The sequence below is a fragment of the Hippoglossus stenolepis genome, chromosome 11 (genome assembly GCF_022539355.2).
Source record: "Hippoglossus stenolepis isolate QCI-W04-F060 chromosome 11, HSTE1.2, whole genome shotgun sequence".
Lineage (NCBI taxonomy): Eukaryota > Metazoa > Chordata > Actinopteri > Pleuronectiformes > Pleuronectidae > Hippoglossus > Hippoglossus stenolepis.
In genome coordinates, this window is record NC_061493.1 from 411,894 (window position 1) to 433,224 (window position 21,331).

The 21,331-nt window shown below is 40.8% G+C and overlaps 1 protein-coding gene across 4 annotated transcripts; it reads left to right on the top strand.

The window, feature by feature from the left end:
* The first annotated feature begins 1,028 nt into the window (after positions 1-1,028).
* On the top strand, positions 1,029-21,278 carry LOC118117697 (casein kinase I). Of its 4 annotated transcripts, none has more exons than XM_035170162.2 (12): positions 1,029-1,206; positions 7,017-8,105; positions 8,354-8,423; positions 8,640-8,788; positions 9,126-9,360; positions 11,074-11,159; positions 11,705-11,789; positions 11,976-12,121; positions 13,726-13,806; positions 15,405-15,506; positions 16,209-16,315; positions 20,105-21,278. In XM_035170162.2, the coding sequence occupies exons 2-12, from the start codon at positions 7,842-7,844 to the stop codon at positions 20,157-20,159; spliced, it is 1,380 nt and encodes a 459-aa protein (XP_035026053.1). In that variant the 5' UTR covers positions 1,029-1,206; positions 7,017-7,841; the 3' UTR covers positions 20,160-21,278. The 4 variants fall into 4 exon arrangements, with proteins under 4 accessions (XP_035026053.1, XP_035026052.1, XP_035026055.1 ...); XM_035170161.2 differs by having other exon boundaries at positions 1,031-1,206; positions 11,973-12,121; XM_035170164.2 differs by lacking the exon at positions 15,405-15,506 and having other exon boundaries at positions 1,031-1,206.
* Positions 21,279-21,331: the final 53 nt, after the last annotated feature.

Genomic DNA, 21,331 nt, shown 5'->3' on the forward strand with positions numbered 1-21,331 from the left:
TGTTAGCTGACAAAATTTCAGAATAATAAATATTAGCTTAAACGTTATAGTTGTGTTGTGGGCCAATATATATTATAATGTAGCTCATGTTGGTTCTGATTTAGATATTACTTAAAAATGTAATCCATAAACAGACATATTTTAATTGTTTTTGTCTTATTTATATCTGAAATTAAAAAGTAAAATACGAATTTACTATCTGTCATGTGTCCACAATCCCTTCCAAACAGCTGTCTCAAGTTTAGGGATGGCAGAAATAAACTGGTGTTAATATGCTGGGAGACAATCTGCTTTGTTTGTGCACCAGCAAATTGATTAAACATCAAGAATATAAACCATTAAAGCCAAATATGGAGACAAGTTTTAAAACTATAGTTGATTTTGACACAGGGTCCCTCAACAAGACAATGCCACCGGATTAGGATAATGCATGACACGTCTTAGTTGCTTTAGAGGTGCTAATTTCTCAATTGCCACATCCTCGTCTTTTGGGACACCTGGGTGTCGGAGGTCCTGAAGCAGGTCCCCGCTTTGCCTGGTTGGTAATCCAGTGCTGGTTTATTCGTATACATAATAGGTGGGGGAAGTGTTTGCCTCACCAACTTCCAAATGGGCATGTGATTCCCTTGTTGTAAACTGAGGACAAAAAGGCCCTGAGACAAGCGAAACCTGACGCCTGCATTGCAGGCGTCAGAGTATCAGCAGGGAGGATATCATGTTTCTGCTCATATCTGTGGCTCACAGGCCTCATTCAATAAAGCAATCTGAACCTAAATAGACATGTAGTGACTTTATTTAATTTTTGTAGCAACTAAGATGACATGTAAAGTATTGAATTCACAAGTATCTATAGTATGTATACTTTAATAATACACAAAATAAAAATGCACATATTTTGAATTGAACAAGTGGTAATGAAAGTAAAAACTAATTTTTCCCCAAGTGTGCGTGACCCCCTCTAACACTTTTACGCGCACAAAAGATTTCCTGTCGATATTCTTGAAAGCACTTTACGCCCGCTCTTTGCGTTTCCAAAGCCTTTCTTGTCCCCACTTACGCACATTGCGTAATGGTCACTGTCGAGGCTTCTCAGCTGGTTTGCCAAACATCCACAGAAAAAAAGAGATGAGCAGGAAAACGAGACGAAGGAAACGACAACAATTAATTTTAAGCAGAGACATAGCGACACATCTACAATCTGTTTAGGTATGTAAGCTCCTTTTTGAACTTTGCACACACCTGTTAGTTACATTAGCTGTGTTTGTGAATGACTGTATGTATGGGCATAGATTTAGCGTTAGCCAACATTGGCTAGTTAGCTGGCTGGCTAACATGCTAGCCAACGTTAGCCTCTACCAGGAGGCGTCCAGCTGCGACCACAGAGGCTCGAAAACGCTAGCGATGTAGCTAGCTGTTTAAATGACACGCTAGCTCGCCTCTTTATTGCTACCCGTTAAAATTGTCGATGTATTCTCCAACACATTACGTGGCTTCATTTGCTGCCACAGTTTCCTCACTTCAAACTTGTTTCAATGAAGCTAACGTTGTCAAGCTACATTGAGGCCAAACACTCAAACTACTGTGGCCTAAACATAACTTCCTGTGCTACCTAGCTTGATTAATAATTTGACGTACATATTACACCGTACTAGAATATGTTCCAAAATAGACTACCAGGAAACATCAGCATCAATCGCAGACGAAGTTGTCAGAGTGAACATTAGCTACTCCTCGGCTGCGAGATCTACTGCAGTCGCACCAGAGCAGCTCACGGTTAGCTCGTTAGCTCCTGTAGCCATTCAGCTCATCACCTCAGCAGCTCTGTTCCACAATCTGAAATGGGGACAGTTTGCGAGGATCTCGAACAAAGCTGTAGTCTACAGTTCCTTAAGATGGCTTTTACGTGTTCACTTCTTACAAAAGTCATATTCTGAAACGAGTAAAAGGGGGTGCAGCCAAGTTAATCATTTGAGTGTAGGTGGTGAGTCGAGGCCATGTTGATACCGTTACATTATGCCGCATTTCCCAAATCTCATCAAGTACACACTGACTATTTAGAAAAGCTTGACTCTCTTTCTCTCCAAATTATTGGGATAAAAATTACCTTGACATAATGCCTCTGGTTCTGAATCCACTCTTTAGTTGGTTACATTGAAAGGTGTCAAAGATACACGAATAATGTACCTTTAACATCAGAGATATATAGTAATGTATATGTTGTTTATATAATATCTACCTTCAGTGTAGGACATGGTGGACTGGCAATGTAGAGAAAGCAGTGGTAGTGTCAAATGAAAACAGAGTATCACATTTAACTAGAGTAAAAATATACTGTGATCCTACATTGATATGTATTGGAAAGCCATTCTAAAGTAGGCTACTTCGATTTGGATCAGCACTGTTAAGAACATGTAAGGGTGAACATGATAATAACTGATGTGAAGCAATGCCTTTTGTTCCTGGTTCATCTGTCAGGAAATGCGCAGAGGAAGTTTTGTATTTGTAAACAGTGCCGATATATTGTTGTCAGGTGTCTGAAGGGGATGTTCAGACTTTCATGAGGCATTGATTCATCAGGTTTCACACACATGAAGCTGGTAATGGCAAACATGAATTGTCAAGTTATTTTCATTTAGCTGTAAGTTTTATAAATGTATGTTATTGTACAGCATAAATCTGTCAATGCAAGGCTTCCATGCTGGGATATATACAATATTGCTTATTAAAGGCATTGCATTTTTTCCCTTTTTTCTTGAAAATATGGTTTCATGATCATTTTATCACTGATTTCAAATAAACAGGCTACTGATTGTAACACAATGCATATTGTGTAAGTCTCTGGACAGATGAAAAATATTAGATAATTGGTGTCTAGATAGGCATACCTAAGAATTTTGTCCTCTGTATCAGTGAACAAGCTGCTCAATCTGTTTTCTCTGATTCAGAGTAAATAAATAACTTAGAGTGAAGAGTCTGCTTCCTCCTCACTCCCCCTCTCCCCCACTTTACACTTTAACAATAAACACCATCATTGATCCCAAGTTATTAGGACACGTACAGGACTGACGTTTAGTTTCTGTTTGTTTGAGTTGCTCTAGACTAGTTTATGAGACACATGTTTAAACCTGCAACACAACACAAGATGTAACGTGACGCGCACAGTCAGGACATCAGTGTTAAAGTCACCGGAATGATCCGGAGTCATGATCGACATTGATTAATAACTAAATGCATGTGATTATCAGATCGTTGTGAATCGAATCGTTGACTGCTGTATCATAATCGTATCGTGAGGCTAGTGAAGATGCACACCTCTATGTATGAGTGAACTCAAATGTCTGAGTGAGAGCCTCCAGAGTTTCTGCAGGACCTTTTCTGTCTGAGATCCCCTTCAGAATTCACCACAAAAGGTTGGTAGTGGGGGTTGATGACGCTTCTAACATGCGACAGCCACAAAAAACGAAAAACTAAAACATAAATCTTCTGATTAAAATGCGGACACACGTAGAAGACACAGATGAAGATGTCAAGAGAATTTGTGGCGATAAGAGTATTGGTGTCGAAGTGATGTAAACAAAAACATGTGATCTCTTCAGTGGTTATAATTCATTGCGACCTGCCTCTGCACCTCGCCCCTCCCCTTAATCCTGGTGAGAATTTGAAGCTGCTGAGAACGCGTCTGAGCAGAGAACCTCCTGCTGTGATGTTCATGTGTGAAAGGAAAACTGCAGAGATAGTCCGGACCCACATCTCCGGATTTCCTCCGCAGGTCATGTTTGAAAACAGCTAATGACTAGTTTTGGTTGAAGAAGTAGATTTTTACCAGAGACAGCAAACTCAGTCCTGTGCTTGAGCAGATGCCTCAGTCTTTTAGATTGTACTTATGTAAGAGTTGCAAACCTCTTCACTTAGCAGAGGTCAAATACAGTATGTGGGAGTGTATGTCCATCTCACTTTGTGTAGGCCTAACTAGGGTTGGGTATCGTTTAAATTTGATCGATTCCGGTTCTTATCGATACCCCATTTCGATTCTAAAATGGTAAAAAAAGGAGGTCAAATGTTTAGATAACAAAAATATCTTTATTGGACTGAACGATGCACAGTAGCTGTGCTTCATGTTTATCCGGGGCAGCAGTAGTAGCCTTGTGGTAGACAGGCAGCATTACAAAAGAAAACCCACACAACTCATCTCAGACCGTTATCAGACATGCTCAATGTCTTGAACCCAACTGTGTAAATTAGCAGTAACTGAGATAGAGGCAATGTTGAAACTGTTTGCCTTGAAAATACTGGTGTTTAAATTAACCAATCAACACATTATTTGTGGATAATTAGTAGAAGAAAATGTTCTAATTGTCCCTGTAAACTAATGTTACATCAATAATTGTCAACTTTAAGATCTGTGATGAATATTAATCTCTCATATATTCCATAACAACACAGTGGAAATCAGTAGCAGTTGAACCATTTGTGGATAATAACGTTTTTGCCTGCTTTTGTGCATCCTATTTATAGGACACCTACTGACATAATTCATATGAGTCATGTTAGTCAGCTTTACCTTGAATGCCAGCGAGAACGGTGTGTCGCTGCCGTCGCAGCTCGCTCTCCCTAGCTCTACTGGAGGTGATAGTGAGGTGCTACAAGCGCTAGCTGAAGACGACACACTCGGGCTCAGAGACTGCAGGACATTAAACGCTGTACAGTCTTAAAGATTGACGTTGTGTTGCCTTAAATGTTTGGTGAGCTTCCCACATGCATTACACTTTGCCCTGTTGTCGTTGTCTTTTTAAAGTGAAGCCACACTTCTGATCGTTTGTCGTGGATCATCTTAGCCCTGTTAGCCATGTATGCTAGGTGGCGTCTAAACAAATGGACAGGCTGTTGCGTAGTGCGTGACGTAGTCAGGTAGGCAGGTTCTGGCAGATACATACGACGTCCTTGCAGTTTAGGAACCGATAAGCAGAACCAAAATTCAATTTTTTTTTATAGATACCCGGTACTTGGCATTTTGGATTCGGTTCTAATTTGGAACCGAGTTTCGGTTCCCAAACCTAGATCTACAGTGACAGTACGTCCTTAAGAATCCCACTTCATAGGTTGGTATTAGCATCAGGGTTTTATAACCGGCACTTATCATGTGGCACCGGTGTTATAAGTGCTCTGATTGTTTGTATGAATACAGTGATACTATGTGACATTTGTAGCACAGCAAATATAATAAAAAAAACACATTCTGAGTCCACATGTTATCCTGTCCAACAAGGTGCTTAGAGATCATGTTATTCCTTTTAATAAAAATCAGAGGATATGTCTCAACATATTCAGCATCGTCCACTATCACAGACATTTCCTTCCCCTCACTGGTATCCTTCTCCCTGTGTCCGCACACTTAACAACTGAAATGCTCGTGTAAATTAATCAGTTATTGTGAATTTTACTTTTAATTCTACAGATGTATAATATTTAAATGACCATACTGTTTTATAATTTGTATCTTAAAAAGGCACAACTTTCAGTCCAAATTATATATTTTTTAAACACATGGAAATGTGGAAGAGGATATTTAATTACAAGAATAGTCATCCATTTTTAGGCTTTACACACTAGTGTTAACATATTAAATGTGTCACACGTTCCATAGTTCTACTGCGTTTAGTTCAAATGTTCCGTCCAAGTGTAGCCTGTTAATTCTGAAAAACATTCTAAATTTATTTTGTTTGAGAGGAGAGATGGGCCAGGAGATGCAAGTGCACCACAGGGGTGTGCATCACACACAGGTCTATGGATGCAGTGCATCCTTTGTGCACACCACACACAGAGCAGGACCTAAACCCAAATATTATTCAAAACATTTAGTCTGACTGGTCCCGATGGGTCCCGTCAGGCTCAGGTCGAGTATCCACAGATGCTCGGAAGAGGGTTAACATGCAGTGCTCTGTTTCCAGTGATGTGCTGCTCCCGCTCAGATAACTCTGTCCACCTTCCTTTACCCCCCCTTCCCCTCTCTCTCTTTGACAATATTTATTTTTACTTAAAATCTGAGATCTATTATTTGACTTCAATTATGAGACATTTTGGCTCCGTATCAGTTTTAATTCTCTTTTATACCAACACACCTGAAAACACTTCATGACTCATGTACACATTTGCCTGCTGGTTTGGATTGCTCAAATAAGAGCAGAATTTAACCATACAGCAGCTTTAGCAAAGACAACAGGGTCAGCACTGCTTGTAATTGATGATCCATGTTGCATTCTACACGTTATTTTCTTTTAAGGGGGTGATAGGAGCTTGAGGAATCAGAGAAGGCTACGTCGTGACCGAAAACACCCAATCAGCAAGTGGTTGTTAGTTTCTATGTCAGCTTTTCCAACCAGCTGTTTTTGTACGTCCAGATTAAAATGCTGTGCCCGACTTTTCAAACTAAAACAGGGCCAACAGTGTTTACAAACTTCTCAGTTTTAGCGGTTCTAAAACTCCGGAGTAGTGTGGAAGGCACCTCGCTATCAGCTCCAGTAGAGCTAGGGAGAGCGAGCCGCGATGGCAGCGACACCGTTCTCGCTGGCATTCAAGGGAAAGCTGACTAACAAAACCGTATTATCCACAAATGGTTAAACTGCTACTGATTTCCACTGTGTTGTTATGGAATATATGAGACATTAATATTCATCACAGATCTTAAGCTCAGCTGCAATCAACACACGGAAAATTCCTAGTTTTGACAAATATTTGTGAGAGGAAATTAATTCAAGTTTTCCGCTTCGTTCATTGTTTTTAGCGGTGTTCCTCAGCTGAATTATTATAACCCCTGTTGCTTCAGAGAGACGCATATTTAAGGTCCGGTCATCCTGTACCGTGTCGGAGTCTCCTGTCATCTTCAAGATTGGTCAGATTGATCACAATATAAAACCGTCAGATCACCCAGTAGCTACATATTAAATGTAACAATGGTTGAAATCTTATGAAAAGCAAATCATGTAAATGTCATTTATTTTTTTTCCTCACTCTTTCAGGTGTTCCATTTCCTGGGGGCCAACACTTGACTTGCTATTCCATTGGACCAAGCAGTTATGTGACAGATTTAGAAGCATCTATATGACAGTGGACATGTAAAGAGGTCTAGTAGCAGCTCTGAAACCAATTAGCTTACACCTATGGCAACAAATCACACAACAAAAGCATTTGGTCATAACCGAATATCAGATATACACAAGAGAAACTTCTGAAGTTCTCTGTTATAAACTAATTCCTGCTGTCAAAGTCTTCACTGAGTTTGGGTGTATGGATATTGTGCTGACAACAGGCTATTGTCATGGTGGCCTGGTATGTCTGAGCTAGTGTGGTGTCTCCGTTTCTAATAGAATGTTAGCATATGGCTAGCTACGTATGATGACAGTTGATGCCATTATTCTCTTCCTTTTGATCTCTGGCCCCTACAAGGGGGTATAAACTTGTTTGCAGTGGTACTCCCTTACCCCATCATCTTTTCATTTCTCTTTCATTCAGTCATCCATCCACCCACCCAACAATCACCAGGTTTTATTTTTGCTCCATCATTCACTCGCTTCAGTCCTCATCACTTTTGTACGGCACCAAGCACTCTAGCTCAGCCTAACTAAGCTCTGGGCCTTTATGTGATCCAATTTTATCCTTTGAATTCATCTCACATCTGTCCCATTTCATTGCCACAGCCCTGTCTTGGCCAACCCCACTCACAGTCTGGCCCAGCGAAGACCATCCTAAAGTCTCATAGTGAAGCCACTAGGCAGTTGTTTTGGTGGTTGTTTTGGTTGCATGGAATCGGCTTAACCGTGGAGAGGCCAGGCTACCACAAACTGATGGACTTTGACAAGCGAGGAGTTGGGGGAGGAGGGGGCGGTGGAGGAGGCGGCGGAGGGAAGGTGGAAACAGAGGAGGGGAAGAGGATGTCTGTGAAGACAGGGAGTCGATCAGGGCACGGTGGCCGAGGTGCTGGCTCCAACTCTGGAGTTCTGATGGTCGGCCCAAACTTCCGGGTAGGAAAGAAGATTGGCTGTGGGAACTTTGGAGAGCTTCGACTTGGAAAGAACCTATACACCAATGAATATGTGGCTATCAAACTGGTAAAAATCTTTTCTCTGTATATTGTAGAGCAGCACTTATTATTGATATGATGGTTACTAATCCATATTTCATAATATAATAACTGAATTGAACTTAAAAGTGACATCTAATTAGATATTATATATCATTATTTAGATATTTGCTCTTGACTACCCTGAATATAGCAGTGTTGTCACAAGAAAAGCTTACTATTACTAATTTTACTGCCTCCATTATGTGATTAAACATTTTGAATCCTCATTTGTAGGAACCCATCAAGTCCAGGGCGCCACAGCTGCACCTAGAATATCGCTTCTACAAACAGCTGGGAAGTTCAGGTGAGAACCACAGTCTCTTCTGTTTCCTTTTCTACTGTGAGAGTGAATCATGTTATAATTAACCAAACATTAGCATACTGCATACAAGAATGAAAGCAACAATACAAACGTATCCAAGTGATCTCTTGTGCATCTTAATGCACTTTTAACATAAATAAAGTGTTTTTGTAAAAATCTAAAAAATATGTATTTCCATCTCTCTATCTGTCCATCCAGAGGGTGTACCCCAGGTGTTTTACTTTGGACCATGTGGTAAATATAATGCTATGGTTCTGGAGCTACTGGGACCCAGCTTAGAGGACTTGTTTGACCTCTGTGATAGGACCTTCTCTCTGAAGACTGTACTCATGATAGCCATACAACTGGTAAGGCACATGCGCACACACACACATTGACTTCCGTTTTTTACCTGCAGACTTAGCCTAACCTTAACTATAGTTACTACTTGCCTAAACCTAACCTTAACCTAAAGTAAACCTTAAGCTTAAAACGTGTCTTATAAATGTTGTCCCCATAAGAAAGACAAGTCCCCATACTGTGCCTCTGTAAGCAGATTTAGCTCCCCACAACATGAGCAATACCCGGACCACACATACTCAAGAAAAGCTGTTTTCCCCCAAATTTCATTGGATTTACCTAGATTCGATGTTTAAAGGAACCAATTTTTGCATTGTTTTTACTGTACTCTGTCCTGTCCTTTAGATAACACGTATGGAGTTTGTCCACACCAGAAGCCTGATCTATCGAGATGTGAAGCCCGAGAACTTCCTGGTGGGCCGACCTGGCTCCAAACGGCAGCACACCATCCACATCATTGACTTTGGCCTGGCTAAAGAATACATAGACCCAGAGACCAAAAAACACATCCCATACAGAGAACACAAGAGCCTCACTGGAACTGCCAGATACATGAGCATCAATACACATCTGGGGAAAGGTGAGCTGCTCACTCAGGTCACATATGCATATACAGTATGTACCAACTAAACCAAAGATATTTAAGGTCTAGTAAGAGCTGGTTGAAACGTGTGTCTAAGAAGTGTCTCAGGAATATCATGAGACATTTAAACTAGAAATAAAAAGAAGTGAAATAGTATGCGGAATGGCTATATTATTTACATAGCACATTTCATTCAAAGAAACCCAATGTGCTTCACATTATGAGAATACATTAAAACAAAATACAGATATGTACAGAAACAGATGTAAGGGTGGATCCTAAAATAAAACATACAAGAATATATCAAATTAATAAAAACTCAAACAGGCTTAATTGATATGCCATTGATATTTAGTTGGTGGATGTGGCTGAGGGGTAGAGCGGTCCTCCTTCAACCAGAAGGTTGGCAGTTTGATCCCAGTCTTCCCGATCTGCTGAACCCTGAATTGCCCCTCATATAAAAAAAAATGCTTCGAATAGATGCACTGTATGAATGTGTGGGTGAATGGCAAACTGTACTGTAAAGCGCTTTGAGTGGTCATCAAGACTAGAAAAGCCCTTTATAAATACAGACCATTTACCATTTACCATAATACACAATTACACAGCAGCTGAACAGGAAACATGCATCACAAATGGAGAGACTAGATACAGAAAATCAGGGAAAGGCCAGAGAGAACAGAACTTTTTTTTGTTTGCTTTTGAAAGTTGACATTGTTGAGGCAGATCTCAGGTCAGCAGGCAGCTTGTTCCAGAGAACAGGGCCATAGTAACTGCATGCGCCTCTTGTTCGCAACTCTTGCTTTCTGCAATAAGTAACCATCATCTGGTTCCAGACATCTGCACTGCTGCCCACATTTTTAGGTGTGATGATGTTCTCATTAATGCTGTTTCTATCATGCCATTCAGAACTTTGTAGGCAGCATTCACAACTGCCCTGTTCTTTGAGGCATGTAATCAAAAAATAATGTGCACCAACAGCATTGTAAATCGCTTGGCATCTTCGACTGTGTCTTCTATGTTTACGTCACCGCTTTTTCACCAGGAGATATTTAATTTCTTTTTGCTTTATTCATTTTTGTGTCGTTCGTGTGTTAGAAGCATCATCAACCCCCCCACTCGCTTGCGATGAATCCAGCAGATGATCCCCTTCTGTGTTCACACATCAAATTCTCCTGAATTTCTACCGACTTTAGACTTTTAGTTCTGTGCATGTCTGAAAGAAGCTTTAGTAGATCCACACTGCATTTCGGCCATGATTTCAGTTGTTTGTCTCATGTGATACTAACAGAGCCGATACACTTGTTTTGATAAATCCAGATGTGTACACAGGCTTACAAAGTTTACCATGACATCTCCACAGCTGCTGTTTGACTGCAAACAAATTCAATAAAATCAGATCACTTCTGAACAGGACAGTGTGTAATCAGTGCATTGAAGAAGTTCCTGTAATATCTCAGTTGCCAATCAGATGCCAAAAGTATTGAAGTAAAGGTTGTCTGCATTTTACCTTTTTTTAAATATCACCATACTTGTGGTTAAGTATCACAAATGCATACGACTATAATGAATATAACGGGCCCCTTACTCGCAGCAGTAGTATTGTAAGCACCAGAATGGGTGTACAAGAGTGTGTCAGAGGTGATGCACTTTACACTTCTAATAGAGTCCAACCAGTGAAGCCTTTGGTTGTTCTTTGTGTTTTTTCAGAGCAAAGCAGGCGAGATGATCTGGAGGCTCTAGGCCATATGTTCATGTACTTCCTGCGAGGCAGTTTACCTTGGCAGGGACTCAAGGTGAGGAGATAGATGACCACATAGTGTGTTCACTGTATGGCTGCACGATATATTGAAAATTTATCGTCATTGCGATATCAACATGCACGGCTTGAACTGCGATAAATGGTGTTCCATGCGCCATTGCATTCACACCCTGCATGTCAATATAGTATTTGGCCAATGATAGAGACACAGAGAGGAGCAGTAAATTACTGACAAAGCCTGTAATAACTGAAAAAAATAACTTTCACGGTACACACATGTATGTTAGTGGACATAGTGGAGCACTGCCCCGTACCTGAAGGCGCTGTGGCTGGACTGTGCGCCTTCTCCCTCAGGCCGTGGAGCTGTCCGTGGTCCCTGCGTCCGTAGCCAGGGACTGTTTATGTTTATTTATCGCAAGTCATATCTACATCGCAATATTCAACACGATTATTGCATATCGCATGTTTTCCTAATATCGTGCAGCCCTAGTTCACTGGTTCAATCATCTGTGACTTTCATGTGCGGACCTTTCTTTACTTTTCTTTGAATAAACTCATCCCTGTCTCTCTCCTCATTAGGCTGACACTCTGAAAGAACGTTATCAGAAGATAGGAGACACGAAGAGAGATACACCAATAGAGATCCTTTGTGAGAACTTCCCAGGTTTGTATACATGCATTTTTACAAAAAAGCTCTTTCTGTGCAGCTGTGGTATATAGGCTACAGCTTTCTGAGGCTAGCATATGTTGATCAAATTTTTGTCTGTGTGTATGGATTGGGGTTTGGGTGCTTGTGTCTGCCTGTGTATGTGTGAATTGTGTTTGTGTCCCTGTGTTTATGTAACAGAAGAGTTGGCCACCTACCTGCGGTACGTGCGTCGGCTGGACTTCTTCGAGAAACCGGACTACGACTATCTGAGGAAACTCTTCACAGACCTCTTTGACAGAAATGGATACATCTTTGACTACCAGTATGACTGGACTGGAAAGCCACTGGTTAGTGCGGACTGGGTCTTTTGTACAGCACACACACAGCGAGCTGTTTGGGCTGAACCTACAGATGAGTTTGAGGCAGGATCCACATCTCTGTGGCGACCATTTGTGATCAGACCTCACTTTCTTGCTCTATTTGCAAATAAACATAAACATAATTTCTGTTACAGACCAAATTATGTTGATTTAAGTCAATGTGACGGTACAGCTGTGCCCATTGTTACCATGGCCACAGCAGTGTTTACAGCTAATAAGGAGGCCTATGGGTAAGGGATGTGACATTTTTGACACATGCTCTAAGTGGTTGATAAATCACAAAATTTAGGTTTTTGGGGAGTTCAAATGGAGCATTTTAGACAAAGGGTGAAAAGAGGCACTGCAGCAGTGAAGGCTATTAGACAAATAATAAAATTTTTACCTGTTCTAATGATCAGTTTAAAACTTGTGGATGTCAGTAAAAACTAGAGCTTCAACGATTCTCGACCTAAAACCGAAACCACAATCCAGACATCCACGGTTTTGGTCTGTGAAATGCAATACGGGACCGCGACACGTCTCCCTGTACAACCCTACACAGAAGTGTTGCTTCAGAGCAATGAGCGTGGAGGTCAGAGAGGATAGTAGGATTTTACCTTTAAAAAAGTATGTTGTAAAGTCTGCATGTTGTCGTTGCTCTGGAGTAGACGCCTCGTCTCAGGAGGAAATCAGGTGCCAGAGTCAGGAGGACTGTTTATTCCTTATGGAGTTTCCCTGGAACTCCCAGCCAGCTTATGCCTGACTGGCTGATCTACTTGAGTGCCCTGTACATAATGTATATAGGAATGCTGTTGTTATTTATGTAACAAGGACGTTTCTCTTTCTGTTTACTTTCCTGAGCTGTTGGTTTATGAAGATCTGCAGTAAAACCCGGAATGGATTGTTTTTGTTGGATTGTTTTTCGTTGTTTGAACTGGATTGAGCTGAGCTGTGAGGGAGACTGAAACTGACTTTATATATATATATACGGATTGAACTCTGGAAGTTGAGATTGCTGGAGAAACACACACCCTTACCTTGTTCCTGTTCTTTGGTTATTTTGTTTAGGTAGGTTCATGCAAAGTCAAGTCCAACATTTTCCCCCTCCAAAAAAGGTGGAAAAAATGAAGTATGAGCCGAACCGTGGCTCAAAAACCAAGGTCCGAACCGAACCGTGGTTTCGGTGTATTGTTACTGCCCTAGTAAAAAATCAGTGTTCATCTCTGATACTCAGTGAGGAAACATTTAAAATACCAAGAATTTGACACGTTTATTACTGGTATGGGAAGCCGGTTCAGTGAGTGGGACAATGTATTCAGAGCATCCGTCAAGTTCTCTCTAAATAGATTGACTCAGTGGTAATAAGTTGAACAGTGCACAATGCTGCACAAGTTACTGTCACATGATGCTTTCAAGTGTCTACATTTGTTGTAAATATCTTTTTTAATAACACAAGACTTAATTGTACAGGACTTCTAGTATAAAGTATAAATGTGTTATCAATAACATAAATTATAGGTTATCAAGGCCACATAAGAAATGTATATTTCCTTTCTCTGATCCCATGTTGATCTCACTTCCTGTATGTTTAGCCCACTCCTATTGGTCCAGTGGCCAGTGAGACTCCACTTCAGACGAGCAACCGAGAGAAGGCACCACAGACCAAAAACCAGGTACACAAACTCGTTCTGGACAAACATGCAAGATAATCATGTCAGCTTAGGTAGGTAGGGTCTGAATATTTGGAACAGACTGAGTTAATTGTCAAACACACACAGAGCTGGCCACATGAGGCTGTCCTGCCTTGCACTGCGGCTCCCTCAGCTTTAGTCATTTCTTGTTTGCTTCATCTGAGAGTAGAGAAAGGCAGCCTTTTTACAGGGATAGCTTGCTTGGTTTCTGTCAGTCAAAACTGAAAATAGCAGCATGGTCACAAGCATACTGAAGCAATCCAAACTAAGGCCAAATGTTAAAAACACTTGAATTCTAAAAGTAGTAGAAACCCTCATTGTTGGGGTTAGGGATTTCATTACCTCAATGCCACTATTACCTGTCAAGCTATAGTATAACCTGTGTAAAATATTTGTACTGTTTTACCAAATTGACTATCAGTGGATGGAAGATGTTTTGAGACCCTTATCAAAATATAGATTAGCTTGTGTACTCAGTACATTCTCCGTGATCTCCTGTAGGCCCAATGTTTTTGTTTGTGCCTCTCCACGGAGGATGTCAGTAGTACTTGCACTGGATCCAGGACAATGATGTACTGGGTCTATAGCCACCTCTGGGCAGGGGGAGTTATACCGCAATACCGAAAGATGTGCATCACAGCTCAGATCGTGAAACCTGAGGTCAAACCTGTTACAGTCTTAATGTGTTCTGTGGTGTAAATTGTAAACAAGAAAATTTTGTTTCCCGACTTCTCTGTTGCTTTTGACACAATGTCTCCTTTTAGATGACATATTGTAAGTATTCCCATCAATCAACAACAAAATGTTGGGAAGAATGGATGAGTGTAGGTAAAATGTCTAGCTAATTAAACATATACTACTACAAATATGCAGCAAACACACCAAGGCCCTTTATTAAACTTTGTAAACAAATTTGATGAAAATCCCACTACTGAGAATTGCAGGCATTAGTGTTGATTAGCTTTGGAGGAAGTATTTACATCCTTTACTGCTGTATTGAAGTATTCTGTTACACAACAAGTCCCTGAACTTCTAGAGTCCACCGGACACCCACCACTGCAACACTGACACTGTCAAATAACATGAGAGGAGATAAAAATGGGGATAACACAAATCATTGTGCTCTCTTTAGACCTTAATCCAACAAAACGTGTATTAGGGAAGCGAGGTAGAGGGAACAGAAACTCTGAAAATGGATAATCTCCTGCCCCCTTTGGCATGGGGCCACCACGTGTGCGCTGTCACTGCACTGCACACTGAAGTGCTCACCCTCCTTTTGCTCCTCCACCCAAAAACTGACTATAAACTCACTGTTTCTGTTTTCTTTTTCCTTTTTACCTCATTCTGTTCTCTCCTTGCGGTTCTGCTCCTTACCCCACCACTCCTCTTCTCCACCTGCTTATCTTTTAACTTCTCCCTTGGGTTTCTGCTTTCCTTTTTCTCTATTTCCTTCTGCTATTCCACCCTATCTCGTCAACTTTCCAATATAAATTTCTTCCATTTCACCTGTCCTCTCACCTTTTCCCTCCACCTCCTATCCCTTGTCGTTTCTCCTGCAATTGGCTTCCCATCTCCTCTAGTCTCCAGAGGGGAAAGGCAGTGAGTCCCAGCCCACTCCAGTGACCAATCGAGAGCTGCTGGGCTCCCATCTCACTGCTGATAGGCTGGGCGGGTCTGTCCAGGTACTGAGAGGAAGGGTTAGCTCTGCTGGCTTCCTGTCTGTCTGCCTACCTGTCTATGCGTCTGCCTGCATGACCCTCTCTGTCTCTGCAGCAGGGCTGACCTCTGTTTCTTCACAACCTCAGCTGTTCACTAACTTGGGAATATTTTATAGAAATTCCAAATTTCGTTGCCCTTGTGTGGACTTGATGGATATCTTTAAAAATTTGTCCCAATTAGGCTACGTCCATACTAACATGTTTTAGTTTTGAAAACATGGCATCCACACTGCTGGCCCCATTTTAGTATGAAAACTCACGGACACAAACGGAGACTTTTGGAAACAATGACTCACCCATTCTCTTCCTGATCAGTCATGACTTACCTACCAGTGGTAAATGCAAAGCATTAATAACACTGTCTGTAACAGTTTCACCTTGTCTCTGGTCCAAGAAAAGAAATCCCTGCTCTTATTTTTCACCATTGCTGTTTTTTTTTATAGTATTTTCTGTAACTAAGCAACCAACTGCAGCGTAGACAATCTGCTTCCTGTTTACAACGGCACACGCATGATCAGTGTATGTGACGGGAAATGCGATATGTGTTTTTAGGTGTGTCAGCCCAGATGGAGATTGTTTTAAAAGGAAAACGTATTAGTGTGGATGTAGCCTTAGATGTCGTTTGAACACTCTATGCTCATTCTTCATTTCATGTCTCACCTTCAGGTAATGAGCTCAACCAATGGGGAGCTAAATACAGATGACCCCACTGCAGGACACTCAAACGCACCAATCACAGCCAATGCAGAGGTGGAAGTGGCTGATGATACCAAGTAAGGACACACACACACACACACACTGAAAAGCACTGCTTCATCAGATTTGTATTTGATTTCCTAAGCAGTAGGGCTGTAACAATCCTGAAACAGAGACCAAAAAACATGATACAAATGTCCACAATCTTTTGTCTGTTGAGATTCTCAGTCATCCAGGTTATGGTATATCCAAGTGCTAAAAACAGGTCAACTGGACTTGGTTGAGTTGAGTTGACTTCAGTTCTACCTGACTGCTGCAAGGCCCAGGTATTTAACTTGTAGGGTAGTTAGGAATCAATGAGGTTACCTGAGAGGTAACTCTGGTGGGTCCAGCCTATATCCTACTATATCACTATATCCGTGATCTCTATAAGGGGGTGGGGGGGAGTAAACCCACAACTGGCCTAGCCAGTGGAAACAAATCAGGTGAAGCTTGAAATATCTCTTTCTATATCTTATCTCTCTGGGTGATAAGTTCTTGGTGGCACTCTGTCCGAATCTGCCCCAGTGTGTAGACGTCTGTGGTGTGTAGCTGTGAGATTCAGTGTAGCTTCCAGTCTTATTGGAAGTGTGGCACACAGGTCGGTGAGCTCCTGGCTGTGGAAGGATGGATCCATGTCATATGTCCCGCTTCAATCAGCTGTAAACACAATCAGCACAGTTCAATGACAAAATACACCTACAAATGTAACTGAAAAATGATTCCCTCTCTGTCAAATCCGGGCTGAACATTTCAATGCTGCTGCAAGAGCTGCAAGGATGTACTGGAAGTTCCTTCATACTGTCTCATAGTACGTCTTACATGCAGCTGGAAAACGACATGAGTAACATGAGTATATTATTAATAAATGAAAATAGCCTCGCTAATTCACCCTAAGAAGATCCACATTAAAAAACATAATTACTACAAAGTTACTTACAGACAATGGCGTCATTTCCCACACTGCAAATCCGGACTTGCAGCGAGAGTCTCGGCCAAATGTGCAGTGACTGCCTCGTTGTGAGGGGATCTCAGAATGTGAAAAGAAAATGATGAAATAGATCAGATAAAGTAAATGTAGATAACGCATTTTATATAGCACGTGTCTCTTTTTTAATCTTACCCTTGTTCGTGGCGCCCGCCATTTGCCTCAGAGGTGTGAAGACGACGGACAGTTTCCTTTAAAATATAACGGTACAAAAAAGTCAACCTAACAACAAATTCTTAAGTTTAATCAATTTGTAAATATTTAAACGTACACTAGTTCTGCTCAAGCACTCATTGCTCTCTTCTTCTTTTACCAGCTTTCTTGCTAATCCCACAGTTCTTAACACGCTATTCAGACATGCCTTTTACTTAGCTTAGCAGTTAGCAATGGCTTCTCTCTATAGTTTAGCTCTTACCGCAATTTTGGGATTGTGGGCCCGTCTTTTCCGCTTCTAATCCTCCACACCTCCACGCAGTCGTCCTCTCCTCCAGGGAAAACAGTGTGGTGTTCACTTCAGCCAGTTTTTTACACCGAAAACAGAGTCATTCATTGACCCACTCTAAACAACAGCCTTGAGTTTCTTGTTTGCGGGAGACAGACGCTTCATTCACGAGGCTGTGATTGGACGTTATGACGTTGATGACTGACGTGGCATCTTCAGGATTGGACGTATTCACGTGCTGAGTGTGATGTTTTTAGAGTAAACCTTTTAATTTTTGAAGCAACGGTTACAGAAGTTTTTAAATTGTACTTTACATTTATATAGGTAGAGTATGTGACTATTGACCAGTTTATTCTTTCTGGTGTTAAGTTAATGTACTTACATGATTCTTGCTGTTCTGAGTTTGCACCCTCATAGTTGAATGCACTTATTGTAAGTTGCTTTGGATAAAAGCCTTGGCTTAATGAAATGTAAAATGGTGTTTTTCATTTGAACATTTTTAATGAAATACTGGGAAAGTTTAATAAAAGTTTTGTAGTTTTGTAGTTTTTCCTTACTCTTGTTGAGGGTTAAGGGCAGAGGATGTCACGCCTTGTTAAAGCCCTATGAGACAAATTGTGAATATGGGCTATACAAATAAAATTTGATTGTTTCATTGAATAACAACAATAGGAGAATTAAAGTCCAAATTATGAGGCAATTTCAGCAGAGTCAACAGCTTAGTATGCCATGGACATGTGAATATGGAGTTTTTTCCTGAAATTTGGGAGGACAAATGTTTGGGACTTTGTCACGCAATGATACAGCTGATATGCTTTATGTGAAGCACAGTGTTTTGGTGTCAGCAGAAAGACTTCTCTTAGAAAACTGTACAGTGGTGCCACTGTCTCCATTCCAACAGATCTTGACAGACATGTAATGTTAACAATGTATCATCAGATGTACCCTGAAAAGGGTATCACTGATTACACTCATTATAGAATACTTACTTATATAAGGCAAATCTATTCAAGCTACAATTTATGATTCTATAATTATACTAAGCCTGATGTATTTATACGAGAGATTTTCTTAAAGGGAGTTAGTCCCTTTTAGAAAAAGGTGTAGCTCTGCATCACTGAGTCAAACTATCCTGATTTGCATTTGTAAAGATCACAGTTTTGTCATTTACATGTGAAAGCCTCCCCTAGACCTAAGAATTGGGGGGTCAACTGCCAAGCTTCTCAGGCTTGTAAAACTGCCAGAAACTGGAGCTACACGTAAATTGGCAGTTTCTGGCAGTTTTCTGTTCTGCCTGCAGATTCCTGTGAACAGTCGTGAACCTGAACTTCCACAGAAGTTTACAGTGCCCTTTACTGACGAAAATCCCACTTTTCATGCATTGCAATGCACTTGCATATTGCTCATTTAGACCATGTTAAAATAGTAATTGTGACAATGCTAAAGATAAAGAGCAGGTTTATGAAATCAATCCGCACCAAGAGTACTCAGAAGTTATTAGGGCCTGTTCAATACTTGAAGGGATTACTTTATGTCCGACATTTGGTGCACACTCAGTTCACCTACCACAAACAACATGAGACTAGACATGAAGAGACTGATTATCATTTTGTTTGTGAAGAGTTGAACACAAACACACACACACTCTTGCAGTCAGGAGAGAATCCCCCCCACCCCCCCGCAGATTATGACACAACAGTGTTCTTTCGAACTTTATGGTTGCAGAAGAATCGATGGCCCGCTTATCCAGAAACATAAATAGTGGTTCAGAAGGTAATTATAAAGATCAGCTCTATGTGGGATTTGTTTAGAAAAGAGCAGCTGAGCAGAATCGCTTGTTGACCTTTGACGACAAATGCAGTGGTGCTGCCAAGGAGCGGCTACCCTGATAGAGTAAAGGCTATAATGTTATGTTTTTAAAAGTAATAATTCTGAGTTTTCCCCGAGATCTCAAGGCATAGGTGCAGCACACAAGAATAAACTGACCTATTGTGAAATCAATGTGGAGAGCATCAAAATAACTGAATCACGATAGTGGTCAAAGGTCAAGTTCACGGTAGCCTCACAATACATGATATTTGGCTCTTGAACATGATATCTCAAGTCTGCATTCAGGGAATTCATTTTGATCAGTTGTCACTTGGACTCAAAGATAATCTGATTAGATTTCTGTGGTTAAAAGTCACGTTGAAAAAATGTATATAGACAAACTGGACTAGTTGACAGAGGCATAGAACCGCATGGTTGTTTTAAACTTAGTACTTAATCCATCAATATTAGAAGACACCAATAAATCCCAGAAAACTTGGTTTCTGATGTCACTGCATGAAATATTTGAGGCTTAATGTGTACAAGTCTAAGTTGGTAAAAAATAAAATAATCTTCTGTGCGTTGCAGGTGCTGCTGTTTCTTCAAGAGGAGGAAGAGGAAAGCTCTCCAGAGACACAAATGAAAACAAGAGAGGAGAGAGAAACACCTGCTCTCTTTTTCACTATTTCTTTCTCTTCCTCTCGTTCTGTCATCCTCTTCATATAACCTTCTCTCTCTCTCTCTCCCCCCTGTCACTCCCCTTCTACGCCTCCTCCTCTGCTAATGGGGGTCCTATAGTCTGCCGTGAGTCATCATAGACTGGCTGGATCAGCAGGCAGCAGAAGATTCTAAGCTGACCTCCTGGTATCTGCTAATCTAAACTGACCAGACACAGTAACATGACTATGCTGTTCCACCCGGGACTTTAAATGTGGACTAAACTGAACCAGAGGTGGACTCTTCTTGTATTTATGGTCACAAACTGAACTAAAACTGGATCAACACATACTGCTGTGACCACAAATGAACAGTTGACAGACTTTGAAAGGCATGGCAATTGGCTGACAGTGAGGATTCAGCTTGTTTCCTTGGAGACTGGCTGACTAGTTTTTTGTTTTTGTTTTTTCTTCCTTGCTGACTGGTTCAGAGGAGAGAGACGTGTATTTCTGAGGAGATACAGACGAGAAGACAACAAAAGGATGTGATGCAAGTAGACTGTCAGACCACACACACACAAACAAAACACATGCACACACGTAGAAATACACTGCACACTGTATTGAGCTCATCGTGAAGAGACTCCATAGACAAAAGGTTGCAGCTCTCGCACATTGTCGATAAAAATGTTATTCCCTGGGGTAAAAGGAAGTACACAGTGTTAAATTTCCTGCAACAGATTGGGCTCAGTGTACTTGACAGATGCATTCACCCCTCAGAGGAAAACCTCACACCAACCAGAGTCAAAAGTTTAAAAGAGATGTTTATGTAAAAACTATGCTTTTTTCTGTTTTAATTTGTAACTAAAAAGTCTGTCTGCAATTTGAATCCTGTGTTTTTTCTGTCATTTTGAGTTGTTCAGAAAGTTTGTTTAGTAGCTTTTAGTGTGTTCCTCAAAATGTAATTTTTTATTGACTTGTATTTTAAATTTTCTGATGTTAATTTTTTCCTCTTTGGGTTTGAGGATGGAAAGTCAGATAACTACATTAAAAAACAACCAAACAAAATAAAAACTGATCATTATTTAAAGGAATCATTAACAATATCTTGTGTTTTAGGAGAGAGATTTTTTTGCCCATATAGGTGTGTGTGTGTATA